General features: G+C 36.4%; 1 protein-coding gene across 1 annotated transcript in view; it reads left to right on the top strand.

The window, feature by feature from the left end:
• Positions 1-23247, top strand: part of MTDH (metadherin) — a 36240-nt gene extending 12993 nt beyond the window's left edge. Inside the window, exons 5-13 of the mRNA XM_040071260.2 lie at positions 544-612; positions 3697-3948; positions 6626-6712; positions 9010-9108; positions 11157-11281; positions 11834-11953; positions 14341-14460; positions 18257-18413; positions 20044-23247. Coding sequence (XP_039927194.1) covers positions 544-612; positions 3697-3948; positions 6626-6712; positions 9010-9108; positions 11157-11281; positions 11834-11953; positions 14341-14460; positions 18257-18413; positions 20044-20114 — 1100 coding nt within the window. The 3' untranslated portion in view covers positions 20115-23247. The remainder of the gene's footprint in view (positions 1-543; positions 613-3696; positions 3949-6625; positions 6713-9009; positions 9109-11156; positions 11282-11833; positions 11954-14340; positions 14461-18256; positions 18414-20043) is intronic.
• The last annotated feature ends 705 nt before the right edge of the window (positions 23248-23952 follow it).

Raw genomic sequence — 23952 nt, 5'->3', positions numbered from 1 at the left:
ATTTATACAGAGCTTCAGGAAATGGTAGTTCCAGCTATCTCTATGCACTGTTGCTAACCATAACTACTGTGACCTCTCCAGTCAGAATCCTTTATGTATCATACTTTTTTGTATCTTATATATCACCTTGTACAAGACTAATCCAAAAATAATTCAGCTGTATCTAGTGTTTTCATGGTAAGTTAGAAGTTAGAAATAGTTACAGGTCTGAAATACTCAGAGCCACCCTTTGTTTGTAAATGACAACCTGTGTTTTAGATTAATGCTCTTCGTTCATTGGGAAAGTAGCTAAAGTTCTTTGAAATAGGCAGTTACTTGGTATTTGGGTCACTTGGTGTGTATTCTGTCTGCAACATAAACACGTAATAAAAAATAAAGCATTTTAGTTTTGTCCTTAAGTGTTCTAGAATTGTCTTAATTTACTGTGAGGTACTGATACATTATTTTCTTAAAGTATTAGTAATGGATTGTTACAAGATTTTTATAGGTGTTGCTGTTTAAAAAAGCTTCATCTAGCTTTGTTTCCTCTTACTTCTTAATCAGGTGATGCACTTTTGAATGCACAGATTAACAGTTCTAAACCTGCAAAGGGGGAGTCATCAATTCCACAAGGTAAAAAGTTTTCATTATTGGGCATCCTAAGTAACTAGAGAAGTATTTTACAGAAGTGAAAACAGCAACTGTTGGTGCAGGATTTTCAGTTACTGACGTGAAACTTTACTGTACATCTGGCTCTTTTGGCTATGCAAATGTTTTACTTCTAAGTAGCAGTTATTTCTTAAGTTGAAAACAGTCTCTATTACATGTAGAAATGCGATTCAGTATTTCCAATTTTTAGACAAATGACCTATTACAAATTTTTTATGTACAGAACAGTAACATTTATTTTTAGGCTCTGCTGAAAAATTCTTTATGCTAGCTTTTCAAACTTACTTATTTGTGTTAATGAATTATTTGCTCAAAGAAAACCCTGGTATTGATAACTGTGAAAAGCTTACAAGTCCTGATTATTTGTGGTGGTGCAGAACTGTTTTATTAGGTTTTTATAAGAAGTTTATGTTATGGTTCATTTCACTGTATCCCCAGTGTTGTAACCCTTTTTGTGTTGTCTGTATAACAAGGTGTTTTGTGTCAGTCCTCCCAACCCCCCTCTCTGGGGCAGCCTGTCTATCACTTTGAGGAACCCTCCCAGGTTGCGAAATCTCAGGGAGAGGGCTTCAGGTGATAGGCCCCGTGGGGGGAATTCCTTTAGCTCTGGATTTTAGTGGTCCAAGGCTTGGGGGTGGGCACACCTTGTTACCCTCTGAATTCCCTGATTTGTTGTCTTGTGATACCCCCCTGGAACCCCTTCCCCGCTTATAAGGGGTAGGAGGGGGATTCAAAGTCTCTCTCTCAGCGTCTCAGCCTCGGAGGTCTCAGCTCGGAGCCGCTCTGCTCCTCAACTCTGGAGCTAATAAACATCTTTTAGCCTGCTAAGCTGAGAGCCAGCCTTTTCTCTTCTGCGGCTGTTGCTGTCACAACACTTTTGGGGTCCAGCTGTTAGGCCGAGAAGCCGAAACGAACCGGGACCATTCTGTGGCTGTGTTGACTCGAGCTAGCCAGAGGTCATCTCCCGCCCAGTGCGGGATGGAACCAGACACAATTATTGTTCACGCTTGTTTGAGGTTGAATATACAAGTTACTAATTTCTTTGCATTCTCCTTTGAGGGGCATAAATACATTCATTTTGGAAGTTCTTACATATAAATACATGCTTATAAAAAGAATACACTTGAATATGTCATACACATAACTTAAAATATTTGACTAGTGAATCTTAACAGCTTTCTAATAACAGATACTGCTATACTAATACTTCAAGTAAATTAGTTTGACATAATGAAATCAAGATAGTTGTTACTTACATATAGCCAGCATTAGTTGTATTGCTTTAATCAAAAGGAGCTACTGTTAATAAGCAAGTCAACAAATGAATTATTAAAAGCACACAGATCGAGAAAGGGAGTCCCTTTCTGCTTGCATTTGAGAGCTTTATTTCACATGCAAACTTCCTGTACCTTGGCACAAAAGGAGGGAGCTGTATTCAGAGATGCCTAACAGGAGGCGATAATCAAGTTTCAGTAAGGGGAAATTCTGACAGGTCATGAGGAAAAAAGCTCTTCATGAGAGGGTTCAAAGCATCTCTGGGCAGTCAGCCTTTATGCTTTGGAGAACTTCATTAATGTAGTATAACTTTGAAGTTAGCTGTGCATTGAACAGAAGGTGGGACTAGGTACCTCAGATCCTTTTCAATCTTAAGTTTTCTGTGATTCAGTGAAAACTGGCTGGTCATTTAGAAGTTACAGTTTTTGACAAGAGAATAGTATAATAAACAGAGAGCAATCAAGTTCCTGCTTCAGGACCTCAGCTGCCTTTTTGCAAAGTTGCTAAAAGGTTTTTCTACGAACTGCAGTTTGGCTTCTGTCTCCTTGGTATTCTTTTGTTGCCTTTCCCTAAGACTTCATACTGTGCTAGGAGGACATTTACTGACAGGAGCAATGCTAGTGCTGTAGAGAAAGGGCAGTGGTTTTTGTACAGCAGTGATGACCTTACAGATGTCTGTAGTTGATTTGTCTGAGAACATCTAGGCATATCTCACCTAATTAATTCTATGTTATTGAAGGCAGCTTGAATTGGGTATGTTCATGCTGCCTGAGTTAGAAGCCCATTTGAAAAATAAAATGTTTGGTCTGTATTTTTTGTTGGCATATGACACTGACTTGTGCATGAGGGTTTGGCTTATTGTTTTAAGTGTTATACTTGTAATATGCAAATATTTCTTAATTGCTTGTAGAAGAGCGGTTTTTCTGTGTTTTCCACTGCATCTATAAAAAGAGAAAGGGGATTTGATATACAAAGCACTTTGAGAAAGGTTTGTGATATATAGGAAGTGAGGCTAGGTGCACTAGCCCTTATATTTTAGAGGGACATAAATTTTAAAAACTTCTATTAAGATCTTTGTCTCAGTGTGCTGCTGCCTTCTCAAAGCATACGTTGCAGTGGCTAATACTTTCTCATCCGGGTAACATGTAACAGAGACTCTTGCAGTGTTGTGGTTTTTTACCTTAGTGTAACATAAAATATGCTACTTACAAATTGAATGTTACTACGATTTTTATCGCTTACTGTGGGGTATTCTATGGTCAGTATGATATCTGTGCTCCTTGTAAATCCTGTGTAGTGTTCGGGAAGTATTTTCTAATACTTGGTAATTTCATCTACATCCTGCTTGGAGAACTGCTGCATGCAGTTATGAAACAGAAAATAGTCTTTGTTAGGGCATGGGCTTTTCCACAAGTCATCCCCATACTCTCTAAGAGAAATTAGCTGCCAGTGTGGAAAGTATCTTCCCTACCCTCTTTCTAATCTAGAGACACTGGTTCATCAGTATGTCAGCACTATAAAGAAAGATGAGGAAAGAGAGTGCAATTGGTGCTGATTTTTCCTCCCTCTTCAAGTTAGTAGACAGATGGTGCTTATCATCTGAACTGGAAAATCAGCTGAGAACAGAGCAGCAGCCCTGTCTGTATCACACTGGTGTAGCAAAGCTGCTGTTCATTCAGGGTTTTTTTTTATTAAGTGAATATGCATGTAAGTGGTATTTTAATACTTCTTCCAGTTCTTATTTTAAATAATCCTTTTATTATTGTATTTAAGTTTCTCCGGGATTGAGTGAAAGCCATACAGTTAATGGAGGAAGCTGGAATGAGAAGTCTGTAAAAATCTCCTCACAGATTGGTGTAGGGGAGGAGAAATGGACATCTGTTCCTTCAACTGCAGCTGGGAAGAGGAAGACGGAGACATTGGCTTGGGGCCAAGACACTGGAGATGCTAATGGAAATGGAAAGGACTGGGGTGTAAGCCTGGTGGGCAGGCCCTGGAAAGAGCGATCTTTGTTCAATCCTATTGGTAAGCTATTTCCAAGAGCTTGCTTCACCTAAGCATTTTTACATAAATGTATTTTTTAATAGTGTATCTCTGAAGTACCTTAATGTTTATATATTAAAAAAAATTTTGGTGTGGTCTAATGAAATGTTAACAATTTCTGTTTACTGTAAGTACTGATGGCTTAGCATCTGTGTCTCTGTGTGCAGTTAAACTGGGGGTTTTGAGTTTATTTGACATAAAATTATTTTTTGAAGGAATGCAGTGTTGTATATGACTTTCATAAAGTTCTGGAGATGATTACTAAGCCATTTTAAAGTGTAATTTCTTTTAAATAATGTCTAAAAACCCAGGTTGTAAGTCTATTATGTTGGTCCAACATGATCAACTGTGTACAGTTTTGGCTGGTGTTTTTTTAGGCCCCAGGCATAAACGTTGTTCAACTCTTATGACACTTAGTGTTACGCTGTTTTTCTCATTAGAACCTGGTTTTTAGTGCTCAGGACAATTTTTTGCCTTTTTTACTTGTGCTGTCCATAGTAATAACGGAAAAGAGATTTCTGGATTTCTCTCTGGGCAACAATCGTCACATTAGTAAATGCTGTGACATGGCCCTTCCCACTGCTCGATCTAAGTAATCCTCATCTCTTCTGGAAAGCAGTGCTCCTTTGTAGTCAGCAGTGTTCCTTCAGTCTTGCAGAGTCTTAAGTGCACCCAGCAGCCGAGCCCCATCCAGCTGCTCGCTCACTCTCCCACCAGCAGGATTGGGGGAGGCAATCGGAAAGAGAAAAGATTGAGAACTCGTGGCTTAATAGGGACAGCTTAATAGGGAAAGCAAAACCCGTGCATGCAAACAAAGCAAGGAAATAATTCTCTACTTCCCATGGGCTGGCAGGTGTTCAGCCATCTCCAGGAGAGCACCGCTCCATCACGTGTAACGGTGACTTGTGAAGGCGAACGTCATAACTCCAAATGTCCCTCCCTTCCTCCTTCTTCCCCCAACTTTATATACTGGTGGGGAAGAGCGTGCCAGGGAATATTCCTTTGGCCAGGTGGGGTCACCTGTCCAGGCTGTGTCTCTTCCAACTCCTTTCTGGGGAGACAATCCCCAGCCGCCTTGCTGCCAGCGGTACAAGTGGAAAGGGCCTTGACTGTGAGCACTGTTCAGCAGCATCCCTGTATTACAAACCCTGTTTGCAGCACAAATCCAAAACACAGCCCTACCCCAGCCATAATCTGCAGAAGTCTAGACCTTCTTTTATTTCTCTGGCATATATTGAAATGGAGTTCCTGAGGCTAGATCTGATGCACCCTTGGAAGCTTTACCATTGCTAAGAGAAGTAAAGGGCTTTTTTCATGTTCTGGATAGATGTGTTCTGCTGTGTATTCTAATAAGATACTTTGTAGTGACTGACCAGCTTTTTGTTGGTTTTGTTACTAGGGATACCTCGTGTCTACCAAGTTGATTTGCTTCTGGTAAAAGGAATAATTTTGTGGGTGAAGGAGAGCAGTGAAAGTGTTTCAGGATGACTTGACTAATATTTTCAACACTGTCACTATCCAGACTAGAACAGGTGAAAAACTGGTCAGGCCCATAGTAATGGTCAGTAAGTCCTACTCTTAGGACTTCCCTCCCTACGAGGGGAGTGTCACAGGGCTGTACTTAGAATTGTCTTGTTTATCATCTTTATAAGTGACTTGGAGGAGGCAGCCATGTCATTCACATCCAGTTTCCAGATTACACCAAGCTTAAGTGTGGGTCAGGATTCAGTTGGAACAGTCCGGGTCAGGGGTCCCATCCAGAAGGACCTAAACCTGATGGGAGTAATAGGCCAACAGGAACCCAAGGAAGTTCAGTGAGGACAAATGCCAAATGTTAAATCTGGGTTGGAAGCACCCCTGGCTGGATATTTATTGACTGCCTGGATTGCAGCTTTGTGGATAAGGAGTCTTGGTGGGCGCCACATTGGACATCAGCCAGCTGTAGATCCTAGCAGCAAAGATCCTACCAACAGTTTGCTGGGATGCATTAACACAGGAGTCAGTAAATTGCGGGGTAGTGATTATCTGTTTTTTGGAGGACATCTGGAATACCTGTCCAGTTTTTAGCCCCTTCTCCCCCAAATAAGTAAATGTAATTCTAAATAAAAGCCACTAACAGTTTTTTGCTGGCTATTTCTGCTTTTTTTTTGCCTTATATATACAGTCTAGTATGTCTTCATTTTTAAGCAGTATCTCCTATTTGTCAAAAATTGTTCTGCATTTTATTCCATTCTTTAACATACATACATATATATATATACACACACACATATACATACATATATATATATATATATATATATACTCCAAGCTGTGTTCCATCTGTGTATACTTTTCAAAACTTAATGATTCCAGGAATGGGAAGAATAATAGTGTGAGGATCAAAAAACAAGTGACTTCTCTTTTGTGAGAATTTTATACACAGAAAAGGCTATAAAGGGAAGATGATCTTGGAAAGTGTAAAAATTGTTTCAAGCTGTGTGTTCATAAAGTCACATCTCTATCAGCACTGATTAATGCCCTCAGTTGTGTGAAATGTCATCATGGCGGACTAGCCAGTGTTTTTCTGATCCAATTCATAATTAAATAGCTAAATTTTCAACATTGCCAGCAGTGTGCGACGCTCTTTTTTTATTTTTTTTCTCCCCTTCCCCCGCAGCTGCTTGGAATGTGGATGCAAGGATTAATACCTCTGAACAGAATTCTACTTCTTTCTCCTCATTTGGATTAACTCCTGGAGTTTCTGGTATGTGTGCCTTTCCAAAGATTTTTCCGTTCTCTTCTACTCCACCAGGTGGAATAGAATTTGCCAAGTGTTACTAATACGCATTTTCTCATTTTACTTTGGAAATAGTACTGCAAAGAGGTGAAAAACACTTTAAAAGCTATTTTGTTATGCTAAAATTATGCAACAATGTAACTGTTTTAAGTTGATAATCAAAAGGTAGATCAATCACAGAATATTAGTAAGAAGGTTGGAACAAAGGGGGTTGGAATGAGGTGATCTTTAAGGTATGTCATAACCCAAACCATTCTATGATTCTGTGATTTCTTATTTAACCTCTCGTTTGTGTGTTAAGTCTAAATAATGAGCATAAGAGATTGCTCAGCATTTTGATGTCTCAAGCTAGAGATCTGAAAATTTCTTTCTAGGAAAGCCCGTTTCCACCAGTCTTCTGGGAAGTTCGTTATTTGATGATTGAGTTCTTCCCCATCAAAGAACTGAATCACTAGTTTGAAAGTATGTTCCACAGGCAGGATTAAGGAATCGTGTCAGGTTTTCTGCTCTCGCTTGCGTACGCCATGAGCTTGGCATGGCAGTTTTCTTTTCAGAAGTAGCTGGCCAAGTGCTTATATGCACTTAGGCTGTGTTTGCAATTTACAGGCTTTTAGCTGTTGAGCTCAGGCTCACTGTCCAGCATCTTAATTATACAAAGAGTTTTAATTAATAAAAAAAATCCCAAGCAGCCACCAAGTTCAGTCTCTTAAGCTAAAACTTACGGAATTTTATTAAATAAAGTAAGATGGCACATTAAGATTCAGCTGCATTACCACCATTTCAACTCTTAAGAGAAATATGAAAAAGTGAAGTATATTAGTTGTCTTTGATGCACCTTAGCCAACAGTGTTGTAATGCAAAGTGACCACAAAAGAAATGAGAACATACCCGTGTTTCTGTCATCTGAGGTATCTTTTGTGGTATATGTGAAATAGAGACCCAGGTTCTATTCAGACTGAATTTCAGAAGTTTCATCATACAGTAAAATACTAATTTATTTCATTCTTACAATTTGTTTGTTTTACTTCTTTTATGAAATGGTTTTGTTAGTTGTTTATTTTTCTGAAAACAGTTATGTTAGATTGTGGTGGTGCAGAACTGTTTTACTAGATTTTTGTGAGAAGTTTATGTTGTGGTTCGTTTCACTGTATCCCCAATTCTGTATCCCTTTTGTGTTGTCTGTATAATAAGGTGTTTTGTGTCAATCATCCCATACCTCACATGACATGTAACATCCCCTCTGCCCCAACCCCCCTCTCTGGGGCAGCTTGTCAATCACTCCCGGGGTCCCTCCCGGATTGTGAAATCTCCGGGAGAGGGCTTCAGGTGATAGGTAGCCTGGGGGAAATTCCTTTGGCTCTGGATTTTAGTGGTCTGAAGCTTGGGGGTGGGCACACCTTGTTACCCCCTGAATCCCCTGATTTGTTGTCTTGTTGTATCCTCCCTGGGACCCTCCCCCGCTTATAGGGGGTCGGAGGGAGGAGCAAACTCTCTCAGCCGCTGGGTTCTCAGCCTGGAAGCTCTCAGCCGCTGGGTTCTCAGCCTGGAAGCTCTCAGCCGCTCGCCTCGGAGCTTGGAGATCTCTGCTAATAATCATCTTTTAACCTGCTAAGCTGAGAGCCAGCCTTTTCTCTTCTGCTGCTGTTGACTGTCACCTTTGGGTCCAGCTGCTAAGCCGAGAAGCCGAAAGGAGCTGGAAACTTTGTGTCTGTGTTGACCCGAGCTAGCTGGGGGTCAGCTCCCACCCGGAGCGGGGACACAACCGGACACATTAGATGTGTAACACCTTCTGTTATCATGACTGGTATTTGCCTTACTGTTGTTCATCCTGCTGCTTTTATGGTCTTGAAACCTTTGCTTTAAATGAGAATTGGATTCTTATTAATGTATAATTTGTTTGATCTGCAATGTAATTAATGTGGTTTCTTTCTAGTGATGTGATCTTTAATTGGCACAGGGTAACAGTTTTATTACCTACAAAATTTCGTTGTGTTTTTCAGTTTGAGGAGACTGCTTTTACTCACCCTTCTTATTTCTTTTCATGTTCATCTCATGACTTTGTCTTCCTTCTTCAGCTTCCTTGTTTTTTGAATATACCTCATGCACAAGAGCCTACTAGTTTTCCTGTCTTCTGCAGTCCTTAAAATCTGACTCTTTTTTTGAGCCTTTTGTCTTCATTTCCTACTTTGATTGGACTTCTTTCTCTAAGACAACTTCAGGAAGCTTGGTAACTTACAAGTACAATTTTATTTGTTCTCTTTCAGGTTCCAACAGTGAATCAGTTTCTCAGGCTGGTACTTCTGATTTTCAGTGGGATTTAAGTCATGCTCAACCCTCTGTTGATGACGAATGGTCTGGGTTAAGTATGTTCCTCTAAAGTGTTCATTAGCAAAATGTTAATTACTGTTAAAGTGTAGTTATTTGTATTAGCTACTTGTATTAGACAGTGATGGATGTCTGAGGAAAAACCTGGAATGCTTGACTTCTGTAAGCTAATAGACAGTTTGAAGGAATTAGAAAGAAGTATTTTGATAAATTCTGATAAAAAATGGTTAATCTTTAGGAAAAATACTTGGATATTCAGACTCAGAAACAAGAGAGCTCATGCATTTAAAGGCAGAAACGTCTTTGTAATAAAACAGTCTTGCTGCAAGTGATGAGAAAAATTTACAGCAAGCCTGCAAAATACGTATTTAGTAGATAGAATTTGAGTCAGTTTGTTTCTCCATATTTTTACTTTATTGGAAAGTTAAGATGAAATCAGACTCTTGTATTTAATCTAATTTGCTTTCTCATTTAGCAAACATTAGGAAGTTCTTACATATATAGGAAGCATATTCAGGATAAAAATAACTGAAATTACTTGGGAGTTGTAGTAAAGTTGGTGTTTACTCCCCACTTTCTCCTCCCTATTTATGAAAAAGCGTAGTGCATCTTGTTTTCATTGACGTGAAGAATTGTTCCAGAAGTTGACAAAAGCAGCCTGGCATGTTACCTTCTCTCTAGGAACAACTTCCTGCAGTTAAATGACTGGATAAGTGGAACAGATTGATGCAGTCCTTGACTCCACCACTGTTGGCATGATTGCGCTGTTACCAGATAATTTTGAAACGTATCTTTTGTGTTTTACCTAGTTTAAGTATAAGGAAAGCACATTTCAGTTCATCATTTGAAAGTCATCAGTTTTACATTTTATCAAAAGCATAATTGATTCACATACCTGAGCATAGAATGTTTGTGGCTGTAGCTTCTGTTAGTAGAATTTCATCATAGTTGTTAACTAAGAGTACACTAACAGATGTGTGCTAATGCAAGTTTAGGCCACGGTGATACACAGGTACGCCCAACTGCTTTATCAGGACAAGAAAATTAGCTGTATGTACAAATACTACTAGTTTTTATTATTACTAAGAATGGATTTTTTTTTCTTAAGCAACTATTGAGAGGACAGTAGGTAAACTGAGAAGTGTCGAGTAATACTTCTTTTTTTTTCAAATCAGTTAATTTTAGCAGATGAAATAGGTGTTAAGATAATATTTTTATTAGGAAAGTTTCTATTTGTTCTAAATATTCTAACTAATCTTAAGATCTTTTAGTGTATTTTTGGCTTCATAATGTTGCCAGTAAATTTAATTGGATTTATAATGCTTTTGACTTCATTTTCAGTTGTTTTAATTGAATCCCACCATAGCTGGCAGATAAATTTGCCTGTTCTTCAATTTGGTACAGGCTGGGGAGGACAAATATTAGTGATGTTAATAAAATGTGAAATGAAAATGCAATCTTTACAATGTGTTCTGTTTTAAAATTGGCTTGCTGCAACTTTCTACTAAACAGACAGTCTAAGCCTTAGTTCTTCCCTTCAGATAATTTTAATTTTTATGTAACTGATCCTTTAAACCTATCATTCCATCATAAATGAATAATAACAAAATAGAGTACAGACTTAAGAATCTCAGAAAAAAAAGATTATTAAAAATGTCAGTGTTATAAGATTACTTTCGAATCAGTATGATTTACAGGTTCAGATATATCACTTGTAAAGGAATCTTACTAAGGTAAGATTGATCAGTGTTACAGTTCATCCTAATTTTTTCACAAGCTAGAAAGAAAATGCAGAGAACGGTTTAAGATACAGAACAGCTTTTAAATTTGTTCCTCTTCACATAGTTTAGAATCATAGCTTGAAGCAACAGCATCTAGCTAGCTGCTGCTGTGATTTGGCTCTGTAAAATCACTGTCATACTCACTACCTTTTTTCTTTAACTTTTTTCAGAAATACAGGAAATTGCTATTTATATCTTGATATCAACAAGTGAATATATGTATAGGGTTTTTTTCATTTTTAAACTGGAAATGAGCACCTGTAGCATAAGGCAGTATTCCTGAAAAAACCTTCTAATCTTTGTAGATGGACTTTCTTCAGCTGATCCAAGCTCTGATTGGAATGCACCAGCAGAAGAGTGGGGAAACTGGGTAGATGAAGAAAAAGTTGCTTCTCTTCCTCAGCGTGAAGAGAGATCTGATACTCAGAAGGTAAAAGGTGGTATTTTCTCCTTAGCTCCAAGACTTTGTCCTCTACCACTGCCATTTCTTAAAGTAACTTCAAGGGTAATGATAAAGGTAATCTCTCATCACGGTTTCACTGATAAGGGTAGCACAACTGTGTTTGCACTGGAAAGGAAAACACTGAAATGTTATGGGGAAGAGAGAAATCACTTAGCTCTGTGTTAAACCTTTCTGTCTTGCTGTAATTATAAGGACTACATTTTCAGTATATACTGGGAGGGTTGAGATCTGTTTTTATGAATACTTCTTGACAGTATTTAATTCTGTATGAAAAAACAGCATTTCCATGCCCCTGCTGCCTGGTGGTCTGCTGCCTTTTCCATTCCCAACTCCGCTACCTGTATATTACCAGGTAGCATGTAAAGAATGTGGTCTTTCCAGAATGAACTGATCAGATAAGACTGTGTTCATTTCCACTACTATATGCAATTCCTTATAGCTATTAATTTATATTTAGACTATAGAAGGTATGTTTCATTGTCATTTTAAATGCTAAATACCTTCTGTTCCTATGCGAAGATTTCAGATAATGAAAGAGAAAAAGCAGAGCCAATTCTTCAGAGTTCTACAAGTGGCAAATCGAAGAAAAAGAAGAAGAAAAAGAAGAAGCAGGGTGAAGAAGCTAACTCTCCTGCGCAGGTAAAATCTGGATAGTTTAAAAGGCAGTTGCAAAGAATTCACAAAGTTGCCTTATCTTTGGATATTAGCATCTTGAACAAAAATTATTTTGGGGCAGTTAGTCTCTTTATGGGATTGGATTATCTACAATTGTTTCTTAAGAGTTAAAGTAATTCTAATTTTACTAGTATTTCCTTAATTTGTTGTATTCACAAGTTGAACGTGGGATAATTTGTAGTTTTCCTGGATTTATGAAAAGCACAAAATACATGGGAAGTATTTATCCTGAATTACTTATTTTCTATTAAATCTGGATTCTGTACTGTAGGGATGCTTCCAGGTGGAATTATCCTCTGCATGGGAAGCTTTATCCTCATGTCCTTTGAAAGACAGCTGCTTTGGTGAATATAGCTAGTTAGGAGAATGAAAGAAATTGAAGTTTTCTCTTAAGCTGTCTTCAAGTACAAATATGTGAGAATATAAGGGTTTTCTGAAGTACTGTTTTGATTTATGTGAAACAGTAAGTGCTAATGCTTCAAACTCTGTTGGTGGAGCTACTCTGTGAGTCAGATTTCAATGAGGGAAAGAATATTTTCAAACTAAGGATGGTTGGAGTTTTCTGTGTTACTTAAATAGCTTTTGAAGAATTGCATTGAAACGTATTTGTAAAAATAGCAGAAGTAGATTGCACTTCACAAGGCAATTGAATCACGTTTGAGTAGATGAAACAAGTACCTTCCTAATGGGAGAAAGCCTTTAATAGCTTATGATCAGAATGCATCCTGCTTGTGTTTACTGTGACAGCCATTCATAATTTACATTCTTTACAAAATGACCAGTGTTCAGTGGAATCTGACTGGATGAATTAGAGAACGAAAGCAAAAACTTCAATCATACTTGCTTTGGATTTGGTTTTATGGATATCACATGTTCAGTTTATTAAAAGCTCTAAAACATTAAATTCCTGTTACATGAAATTTTATTTTCAAGTAGTCTATGTGGAGGTGGAGCTAGTGTTGATTTCCCTTGTTTCTTTTGAGGCAAATTCAGTCTGGGTGCACTAGGGCTGCAGCTTTTATTTAATTGAAATCTATTCTGATCTCTGCTATGACTCTACTTAAGTGTAAGTCAAGATTATTAGGTTATGGTTAACAGGTTTTTGTGAGTGTCCTACATGAATCTTAATGTCAGTGAGGGCATTCTGAATTTTTTTCCATTGCTTCTGAGCTGTCTTTTAAATTACATACGTCAAGTAGAGTCCGACTTTCTATATTAACATAATCAGATTTGTTATTCTACTCACTGCTCTCCAACAGTTCCAATTTTGTTACTTTTTCTTTCAGTCCATCAGTCTATGAAGTCATCAATTTACAGATAAGAACTTATTTGTAGAATTTTTATGTAGAATTGGGAATTTTGCTTGATAGGAGCAGACTGAACTGCTAATACATCACACCCTACCCTTGTTATAACAGTTTAGTAATTTAACTTGACAGTCCTACTTCAAACTCATTTAAAATTTGTATATTTATCCTCTGAAAATGCAACACATTCATTTAAACATCTGCATCTTTGTCACTGATTATACTTAGAGGTTCACACTCTTTTGTTGACTTTATTGTCAAGGCAGTAGAAGCTAACTGAGGAGCTTGGAGTAAGCCAGTATGTGTTCCTTCCTGTCAGGAATCAACAGACATAGGCTGTGACTGCTTTTTCATAAGGCAATGAGTGAAGGAACAGTGTTGCCAGTTTAAACTCAGAGACCTCTTCACAACCACAGGATTCTTCTGGTGCCAATAACAAGTGTAACTACTCTGATTCCACAATCCAAATGAAAACTTTCCACTTCAGATTGTCTGAGGAGTAAAGGTTGAGACTCTTGGATACTTTGGATATATTTTCAATTTCTGTACTGAGGTTTACTTCACAGGCATTAGGGCAGACTAAACTGCCAAAAATATTAAAGCATAGTAAGGATATAAAACTATACGGCTTGCATTTTAAAACTTGTAATAAAGCACAGAACCGAGAGTGGTCAAGTGTTGTCATTGTGATACTTCTGCAAAGTGTTTGAGTAAATTCATTTTAATTTCACATTCTTATCATTTAACAGGAGTGTGAAGTGCAGTTCATTCTGAGATTGGGATTTTTGTTAGTACATTGCTTGAAGCATCCTGTTTGCTAGGCTTTATTGGATTCTATGGGCATTTTTTTATCACGCTGTTCTATACGTTTTGAGTGTTAGCATAGGCTAGTATGAGCCCACTATTTCAATTATTCTTTTTGATAGATTTTCTGAGTTACAGAAGCTGATTATGGTGACAAAACTCATTCACAGGGGAGAAGAGTCAGAACTTGATTGCAAACGCAGGCTCTTCTTTTTTCCCCTCCCACTCCCCTTTTTGTAGGATGCTGAAGAACTGGATAGAGAAGCTGGAGAGCAATTTCAGGCGGATACCTCAAAAGTTCAAGCACAGCAGGAAAGAGCTTTTTCTTTGAAGACCATAAGTACTAGTGAACCAGCTAAGGTAGGGATGCAAAATTTGATTTACGTTAAAATTTGATTTGAAGTGCTTAAGTCATTTGAGATATTAATTTGTGTAGATAAGCTTACAGTAAGTATACTGTTTGACTGTATGTTTATGAATATAAAGGTAATTGAACAGTTGAATTTTAGGCAGAGGTCAGTTATGAGTTTTAAAAGATTGTCTATGCTGAAAAGCAGTATCTTCCAAATCAGTAGTCACTTTCTTGTTTGAATATTCAAGCAATGGTTTAAAACCTGGAAATGTAGAAAACTTAAGAACTAATAGGTCTGAGCACAAGACTAGTGGCATATTCTGTTGTTACATTGCAACAGAATGAAGTGTTATTAACTTAATGTATTCTGACTTAAATGCAGTCTAAAATTGATTTTTGATAGCTGTACTGAGCTTAATGGCTGAATAAGAAAAGGTTTTATTTGAACCAATTCACAAACTCTTTGCTTCAGTTCACAGCTGAAAGAAACATATTCTAGAGAATACAAATTCTCTTTCAGTCTTTCTCCAAATAGCAGCTTTCTTAGATACTGCTACCCTATGAAGCATCACATTCTAGGAAGGTGTAAAATAGTTAATATTTCTAGTGGCTTTGATTTTTGTTTTTTATTTCCATGAAGAGTGAACACTAGTGACACGGCAGTTCGGTACAAGAGAGTATATGTCAGAATATGGAGTTTTAATTTTTAATTGCTAAGCATTAGTTTCATAAAATTAATGAGGTCTTAAGGATCAAATTAAAACATTAGAATGAAATCTTTTACAAGAGGCTGCAAGTCACCAAATAAAAAGTACAGAAGTATGTTTCTGTTGAAAATTTCTTGCAAAGCACATTCAGTCATACTTAAGGCTTACTCTAAATACCCTACATCAGAGTAGAGCTTTACTGCAGTTATTTACTACAACTGATTAGTTTAGATTAGTTCAACTTTTAATCAGGGTTGGCGCCGGCTGCCTGTTTATCTGACTAGTGTATTGCTGGGTTTTGTGGTGGTTTTTTTGAGGCTGTACTTGAAAAGACATCTGCCTGTGTACGCAAGTGGCTTTATTCTTGGAAGTGTGAGGTTTTGTTTTATTTTAGAGCCTTTAGTTGAAAATGTGCAGACAGAAAACTTGGATTGTGACATCAAGGTGGCAGGTTTTTGACTTGTAGAAAAAGGCATAATAGTGCAACCTGGAAGACTATAGCTTCTGCTGTTCAGAAATCTAAATTGATTTGAAAAATAGCTGCAGTTAGTTTTTTTCTCACAAGCTGTCAGCGCTGCCAAAATACAAGCCCAGTTTCAGTAGACTTTGCTCAGTGTTTTACTGTTTATACTCACACCAAATTTTCTAGGTGATTTGTTGGCATCAATGTTTCATGTAGACCTACACTGCAGTTTTTGAGGGGCTTGAGGATTTCAGTTACTCTTGAATCTTAAATTTAGTTTGTTCATATATGTGTCTATGTACAGCTGTAGTAACTGTGAAACAAGACATGTTCTGTATTAAACTTGGTGTGGGGGCAAAGGACAAACAAAATTATTACTAACATTCTCTGGAACTGGAGTTGATAAAGTACAGCTTGTGAATTGTTGTATCTGACATGGTCTGTCAGTCTTTATCGAGTCTCCTTGATATCAGATTTGGCTTCATTGTAATTTCACACATCAGAGATGCCTTCCAATATTGTTTGACTTGGCTGTTGTAGAAAGTTTTGGAAACAGTCTGTGACTGATGTGTGAAAAGAATGACTTAAGTCTCCAAGGTAGGTAGTTTAGTCTTAAGCAAATGCTCCAAAGCATGAGAATGAAATACAGGGAAAAATAAACTGAGTACAAACAAGTTATTATCCAGGATATCCTCAGAAACATCACAAACAGCTGAATGTCGAACCTGTGTTTCACATCACAGTATCTGATGATGGTATTTCCTCTGTGCTATACATTTGGGCTGTATTGAAACCCTTTGCATTTTATCAGCAAGCACAAGTTCTAAATGAAGATAGATACTTGGAAAAAGAAGTAACAGTTTGATAAGTCACTACCTCATTATTAAACCACAGAATTATTCATTTAACTATTTATAGCTATTTATATTATCAAATAGGCTTTATTTGTTGTTTCAGGCCTCCTTTCTGAATTAGCAGAGAATATCCTAACAAAGAGTAGTACCCATTTTTTAATGTTATTATCACTACCCTCTTTCCTGTATCCAAAATTCAGACAGAAGTATTTGGAAAAATGTCCAGATAGTGCTGTATGTATTTGTATCATTACATTTGCAGTAATACTGCATGCTGTAACACTCAAGCTGCAGCATGTTTGTTAGTCAGCCTGAGACAGCTGAGCTATTAAAATCTTAATTGAGTTGCTTTACCTGCTGGTCAAGTGTGACTGTCCTAACAAAATTGTGATATCAATAGTTACCTGAATTGATTACCTTGCACTAGAAGCTTTATATCCTCCTTCTATTTTAGAAATCACAGTTAAAGTTCATTTAATTATGTAGCTGATGATTGCTAACTATTAGATGTTAGAATTGGTTAAGCTTGGAATTCCTGTAGGATGGGAGTTCATTTTATCAACATGGTTGATGTATAAAAAATATTTGAGATTACTAATTTTTCAGTAGATTGAGAGAAATACTGCAGTTATGGATATAAAAAAACCTTGTTTCAGTTGGTGTGTAAGAGCACAGCAAGCTGTTCATGAAAGGTTAGAGAACTGCTATATTTCAAATTCATGTGTTGGATTTTTTTCATTTAAAGCTGCTTAATTTCTTGCTTACTTTGATACAATTAAAAAAGAAATTTGTATCTTTCTGCTCTCTTGAATGTTCTGGCTGAATTTTGAGATGCTTACATTAAAGTGATGGAAGCAGTACAAACTGGTGACTATGACATAGGATCTGTACATCTGCATCCAGGGATGTGGACTTCACTATTTGGTTTTCATAGTTCCAGGTCTTGGATGTTGTAACACAACTACACTTATGATTTCTTAATAACATCTTAAAGTTTGAGGTTTATTGCTTGGCTGAAATACTGTGTTCTAATACCTTCTTTTTTGAAGCCTTTTGTCTTTTGGTGACTTGCTGTGGGATCTTACCTTTTTATGTTCTGGCTTTCCTATTGTAATGTCAAATTTTTTTTTTTCCTGTTTTGCTGTAATTTTAATTATAAGTGCTATGCACTAGGGTACAGTTACCTTTTGTCTCTAATGGGAACTTTCAGAATCAACTAGATAATTGAAAGAAAAGAAAAATACTACAAGTACCTTTTACTTGGCAGTTATTTCTGCAGTAAGTTCCACTGAAATACTTGCTGACTGCTCTCACCAATATTTGTTATTCTATAAGCATACAGTGTTTTGAGCAGTTTATAGGAATGACTGGAGATGCTTTTTGTTTGTTTGGGGTTTGAGTTATATATTTGGTCCTATTTAACTTGCCTTCTTACCTTGCAACCAAATTCATATGTGTCACTGTTTTACTTCTCTGAATATTCTAGAATCTTTTTAGGATCTTGGTGATTTATAGATTGGTCTCCCTTTCTTTGCATGTATTTTAGGTATTAATGTCGTTTATCTTTGCTTGTATTCAATTAAAACTTTTGGCACTAGATGGCAGTCATAGTATTACAGCCTCAATTTAAAATTTATAAGGATTTTAACATCGCTTAATTTTTCAATGCCATCTTCTCAGCAGCTGTTAAGTATACTGCCAAAATAACACCATATAAGAGTTTTTACTTTTGCATTATTTAAAAAACTTTTGGAAACTCTTGTTTTTGTTTCCCAAATAGTCTGAGGAGGCTCCTTTGCTTGCTGTTTCTACTGAGCCATCTGTAATTGTATCAGAGAGCAATTCTGACAAGATCGCTTCCCAAGTGCCACAGATGCTGCAGGAGACAGATGTTTCTAGTCCCAATATTAAGCAAAACAGTGTGCCTCCTCCACAGAGTAAGTATTTCTTAGTACAGTTTATTTGTTTGAAGTTAGGATGTACTTTTTCCCCATAGAGTGTAGATATAATGCTTTGCCCTGAGGTTTGATTTTAAAGTGCCATATCAGATCATTGTTTGACTTACTTGTACATCTTGCCATATTTTTAACTTCCTTGAAGACACTTTGGTGTATTTTCATTGGGAGGAAAAATTGGCTTCATATGCTTGGATGACTGATAGTGTCTGTTGGGCTTGTCCAGTCCTTAACGGCCTTTGGATGTACTCATCACCATCAGGACTGGAGCTCTGTGCTGTGACTAAGGAGTTCTGCCAACACTGTTTCAAAGGGCTGCTTGCAAGTCTTCAGTGGAGAACAGATGGTTACTGACATTGCAGTTGACAGAACATTTAACTACCAGAAATTTGGGAAAAAATACAGATAATTCAAATAATTCAACTTTCAGCCTACTGAGGTCTTTTCATTCTCAATTTAGTTCATTAGCTTTTTTTTCCCCATATGCTTCTATTTAATCATAGAGGGAAACAGTTGCTTATTTGGGAGTAGAAAGGTATTGGGTGGGTGTTTTTTTGGTAGTCTTAATAGCACATAGATGAGGCTTAATTGCTGCAGGTATATTGTTTTTTGAAAATAATGCTGTGCCCAGAAAAATCAAGTGTACCCTCTGTTGTACTTGACAAAAGTGTTCATACTCATAAGCGTTTGAGTACTTGAAAGAAGTACTCACACAGTAAAACAAAAAATTTAGAAGGAAAGTGAGAATATGAAAGGCATTGCTTAAAAAAAACCAGTCATTTTGATTCAGATTCTTTAATAAAATTAATAAATACTGACAATCCATAATTAGGTGCTCAATAAGTATTGAAGTACTAAATGAGTTTTTAGTGACTGCAAAAGAAACATGATAACTTTATAATGACAAAATCTCATTCAGCTGCATTAATTGGCTTCTTGGTTTTGAATATATGAAACAATGGGATATTTCAAGTCAATGTATCAGCTTAGAACTTCTTGTTCTGGTTCTAAAATACGAAATCTTTATTGATAGATTCATGCCTCAGCAACTGGAAGAACACCTCTTAGGTTCAGTATGTACAATACTTAATAGTTTTTACCACTTTTGGCAGCCAGCATATTTTAAGGCATTCTGTTTTATTACGATTATTAAGAACATTGTTATTCTGTATTGGTTTATGGATTCCATGTAACTACATCTTTACATTGTTCAACACTTCTAAAAATATTCTTCTGACATGTCACATGCGTAGTGGTTAAAAAGCAGTGTAATCTGGTAAAAGTGAGCATTTAATGTCAGTTTTGTACATGTACATTATTTCTGGTAGACCATAATATAGCAGTGACTCTAAAAAGTACATTTACAAAATGAATTACCTTTGATGTGTATCACTCTAATTATTTGCATTGTAAAAAAGTAGCATGAAATTGGCAAGCATTGCTTCAGATGCATTTCAAATTAAATTATATTCATTTGAAGCAGGTGAATAAAACTTCTAGTTGATTGATCTGAAACACTTCCTAATAATACAGTGTGTGTTATCCAGGATTTTAAAAGCCAGTTCTGTGTAAATGTTCTCAGTCCTAACACTATAATTGTTTTGTTTTTTAGCAAAGTCTGAAGAAAGCTGGGAATCTCCCAAACAAGTTAAAAAGAAGAAAAAAGCAAGAAGGGAAACGTGAACTTCCTGAGATGGACATGTGTTGCCGAATATTGTCATGAAGATTATGCTGTTTATGCAATAATTTGTGAACATGTACAGAATTTTATATAAATTTCAAACAATTTTTAAAAACAGAACTGCTGTGAACACAAACATCTTTAAAAAGAATCAAATGAAAGTAACTTTATGATATAGCAAACAGAACATGCTACATTTGAAAGACATTCTGAAGAATCTGTTTTTCCAACTTTTGGAGAGAGATCTTAATTGAAAAAACTGGTTGTTTTACAACACAGTGCCCTGTTTACAACAGATTATACTCTCATCTACAGCTGCGGATAAAAGATTAATTTCAAGGAAGGGTTTTCTGTAAAAATAATCATCTGTACAATAGTGGGTGTTTCTTGCCTCTCTTACGAGTGATGCATTAGAAGCACAGAATGTTAACCATTTGAATTTGTTTCATGCCTAAATCAAAGTGCTTTGATTAAATACATAATCTGCCATATCTTTGCAGTAAGTTGGTTAGCAAATCTGCTAGCTATCGCAGGAATCACAAGTGCAAATCATTAATCATTTGTACAGTCAGACCTTCATGGTTTATTATATGAAGTTAACACAATAAAACTGCTTTGGGTTAAAAGTTTGAGAATGTGATTTGAAACTTGAGTATGGTTCATGAAGTTATTTTTTATAATGTCTATTACCTTACTTGAATTATTGAAGATAACAGTATATTTTTAAGAATGCAGTAATGTGCATAAAATTGGTTCTCTTTTTCATTCCCTACAATTCTTGGTTGATTCAGAATCCCATCTAAAAATTGTATTCTTTCAACTTCTAAACTTACGAAATGAACTGAAATCAGACTTTCCTTCTCCTAACACTTGTTGACTTACTGTACCCAATTCTCTTGTCTATATTACTAAAACTCTGAACAAAGCAAAGTGAATTTTTCACTCACAAATTATTTGGATTTCAAAGATCTGTTGGAGAACTGGAGTAGCTTCAGACAGCTTTAATTGACAAAAACAGTTATCAGGAACACATTTTTTTACTGCCTTAATCTGTAGTATGTAGAATGTGTCTAGACTTCTGGACAGGGGTTAGTGTTTTTATATTAAAGAAAATAAAAAATTATGCAAGTAAAGCAGTTGTAAAATAAAGACCATTTCCTGCTGGAAACTGTTAATTAAAATGGCATTGAAGATGTGTTGTCATTTTCAGGCACTGTAATGACGTGTTATTGAACTGGAGATGTGTTTGTGTCTGTAAGGTACATGCTCCGTCACGTACACTGTAAATAGCCTTTACAAAAATTGGTTTGCTAAGGATGGTATTTAACATCACCTGATGAGTTCAGTTAAAGAGTCAGGATTCTTTTCAAATTATTGACTTCTGGTTTTGTGGCACAAACAGAATTTTTAATAGCTGTAACATGTGGTACTGATCAACAATCTTGTGCTCTTACTGTACTCAACTGCAGTTTGACAGTATTGCAAGGCAGGAACAGATAATGCAGCAATCTGGGTTTAATTGTACTGAAAATGCACCTGCTAATGGAGAGCTTTCCAAATAAATGGATACTAACTTGCACAGATATTAACTCCTGTATATCAGGAACATGACGCTCTAAATTGACCTGTTAAAATAAATCGAGCATGTTGGCAGTATTGATTTATTTACTGGGAGGGAGTAATGGTTGAGTGACGTTTGTCATGATTCATGTAAAATAAATTTCGAACTGAAGTACAGCTCTTGAAGGAGTATCTTAAGGTAAACATGAAAAGTAGGATATTTTGAAATCATGCAGAGTCCTTTGCAGGTAAATAATATTATAATTTTACTTGTCTTTATAGTAAAGGTTAAAAAATACCCTTTGAATTCAGGTTTTTAATGTACATCTTAAATCTGTTCCCAATCTGTGTGTTATGCTACGAGCCTCTTTAATAGAAAATACTAAGATTTTATGTAATGAAAGACACTGCCCCCAAGGACTTTCACTGCAAAAATTCTTTTTTTTTCCTCTTGAAAATAAAATTGGTGATATTTCTGGGTTAGCCAAAATAGCTTGTCCTTCTGGAAAAAGAAACAAACTAGCTAAAACATAAGAACCCTGCTAATTAACTGCTACTGCTAAGCAGGGTCATATAAATACACAGCCTTCCTTTCAAAATGTTACCTCTTTAGCAGCACCTCTTACTGTTTTCTTAATGTGCAGTTTCCATGTCTTAGAAAGCCAAACTTGCTTTATTTGACATTCATTGAAGAGGTAGTAACTCTATCATATTGTCTATAAATAGAAACTTGGTTATCTCTGTACTATCATGTTTCTATGATGCAAGCGGTGGTTAGTCTTAATGATACACTGAATCCAGACTTTGGTACTTGGATAGTGCAAAACCCGCCATTTTAAAGAAACTTAATAATTTTTTTTCTTTTTTCTTTGGGTTTGTTTTTTTTTTTTCCTGTTGTTGTTGAATGCATGGAATGGTTTCATAAATCCAATATGTCGTTTTTTTCTAAATACTCTGGAATTATTTGTATGTGTAATTTAAACTTGTGATGATGTGTAATTGGAAAGTCATGGCATATTTTTATTTCTTTTGTGGGGAGGGAAAAGTGTACAGAATTCATATGTGCTTGTTACAAAGGTAACTGTGCATTGGTTTGGAGGGGGTGAAAACTGTATTTCTGATGCCCTTTTAGAAGTCTAAAGAAAAAAGCGCAAGTGAAGAGCACTACTTTAATATCTACTAAGAAAGAATGTACATATTAAAAGCATTTCAAAATTTATAGAAATATTGCTAGTACTGTTGTGTTGTAACTGAATTGTATCTTGCTTGAAACTGGCCTATTAATAGTTCCTAGCCATCGGATTTTCCTGTGAATAAGGCTTCTGAAAAGTGCAGACACTGAGAACATGGTTTAAGCAGACTTTCAGCTATTAGTTGTGCCTTTAACTCAACCAGGTTGCCAGTCCAGATTTCAGCTGTTAAAAATTGCAGGTCTCTCACAGACATTTGTACCTGTGAGTCTCCTCCTGATGACCACTGAGTAAAAATGAGCAGTTCTGCATTTTCGGGCCAGTACTAAAGTTTTCTTCATTGTTCTGCTTTAACTGGAAGAAAAAAAAAAATCCTGAAAATTTTTATTGCTTCTTAAAATACTCTGCTAACATTATTTTACTGTTAAAATTCCGAGTGAATTACTTCATTAAAGAACGAAGAACATCAGTCAAATGAATTTTGGGGGGAAGGAGCAGGAAGGGTCGCATGACTGAGAGTTCTTAATTTGAAAGTAATGTGGCAACACAATGGATTTTGCTCGCTGCAGGACTAACAGAACTGCTGTTAGTTTGGATGATGTTGGAGCAAGGTGGGATGATTTCTGTTTCTTCATGGGTGGGAATTACTGTTGCCTGTGTTCTGTATCATGTTATTAATGATTCATGTGTTCCTGTGGAAACTTGGTTGAATTACTAAATTCCATTTTTCATAGTGAGTCCCTTCAGTTGAGGAAATTACTGAACTTCTGCTCTTTTAATTTCTGGCTATTTGTACCAAGCTGAAAGTTCCTTTTCACTGAAAACTTTTTTTAACTGAAACTGTGATGTCTTTAATGTTGGTGTATTCTGAAAAGTGCATTTAAAACTCTTAGCATGAAACTCATGGTTTCAGGAATTCATACAATACTCTTTAAAAAAACATGGTCAGGAACACTTTTCCTGTCACATTTGTAGCATCAAGTGATCCCTTAACTTGGCTCAGTATTTTTAATTCAGTCCATGGCAGATGGTAAGTCACGGATCACTTGGAACCAGATTGCCCCAATGAACTAAAACTGACTAATATGAA

This window comes from Hirundo rustica, chromosome 1 (assembly GCF_015227805.2).
Source record: "Hirundo rustica isolate bHirRus1 chromosome 1, bHirRus1.pri.v3, whole genome shotgun sequence".
Lineage (NCBI taxonomy): Eukaryota > Metazoa > Chordata > Aves > Passeriformes > Hirundinidae > Hirundo > Hirundo rustica.
The sequence above is the reverse complement of the archived record's forward strand: the minus strand, read 5'-3'. Positions and strand labels throughout refer to the sequence as shown.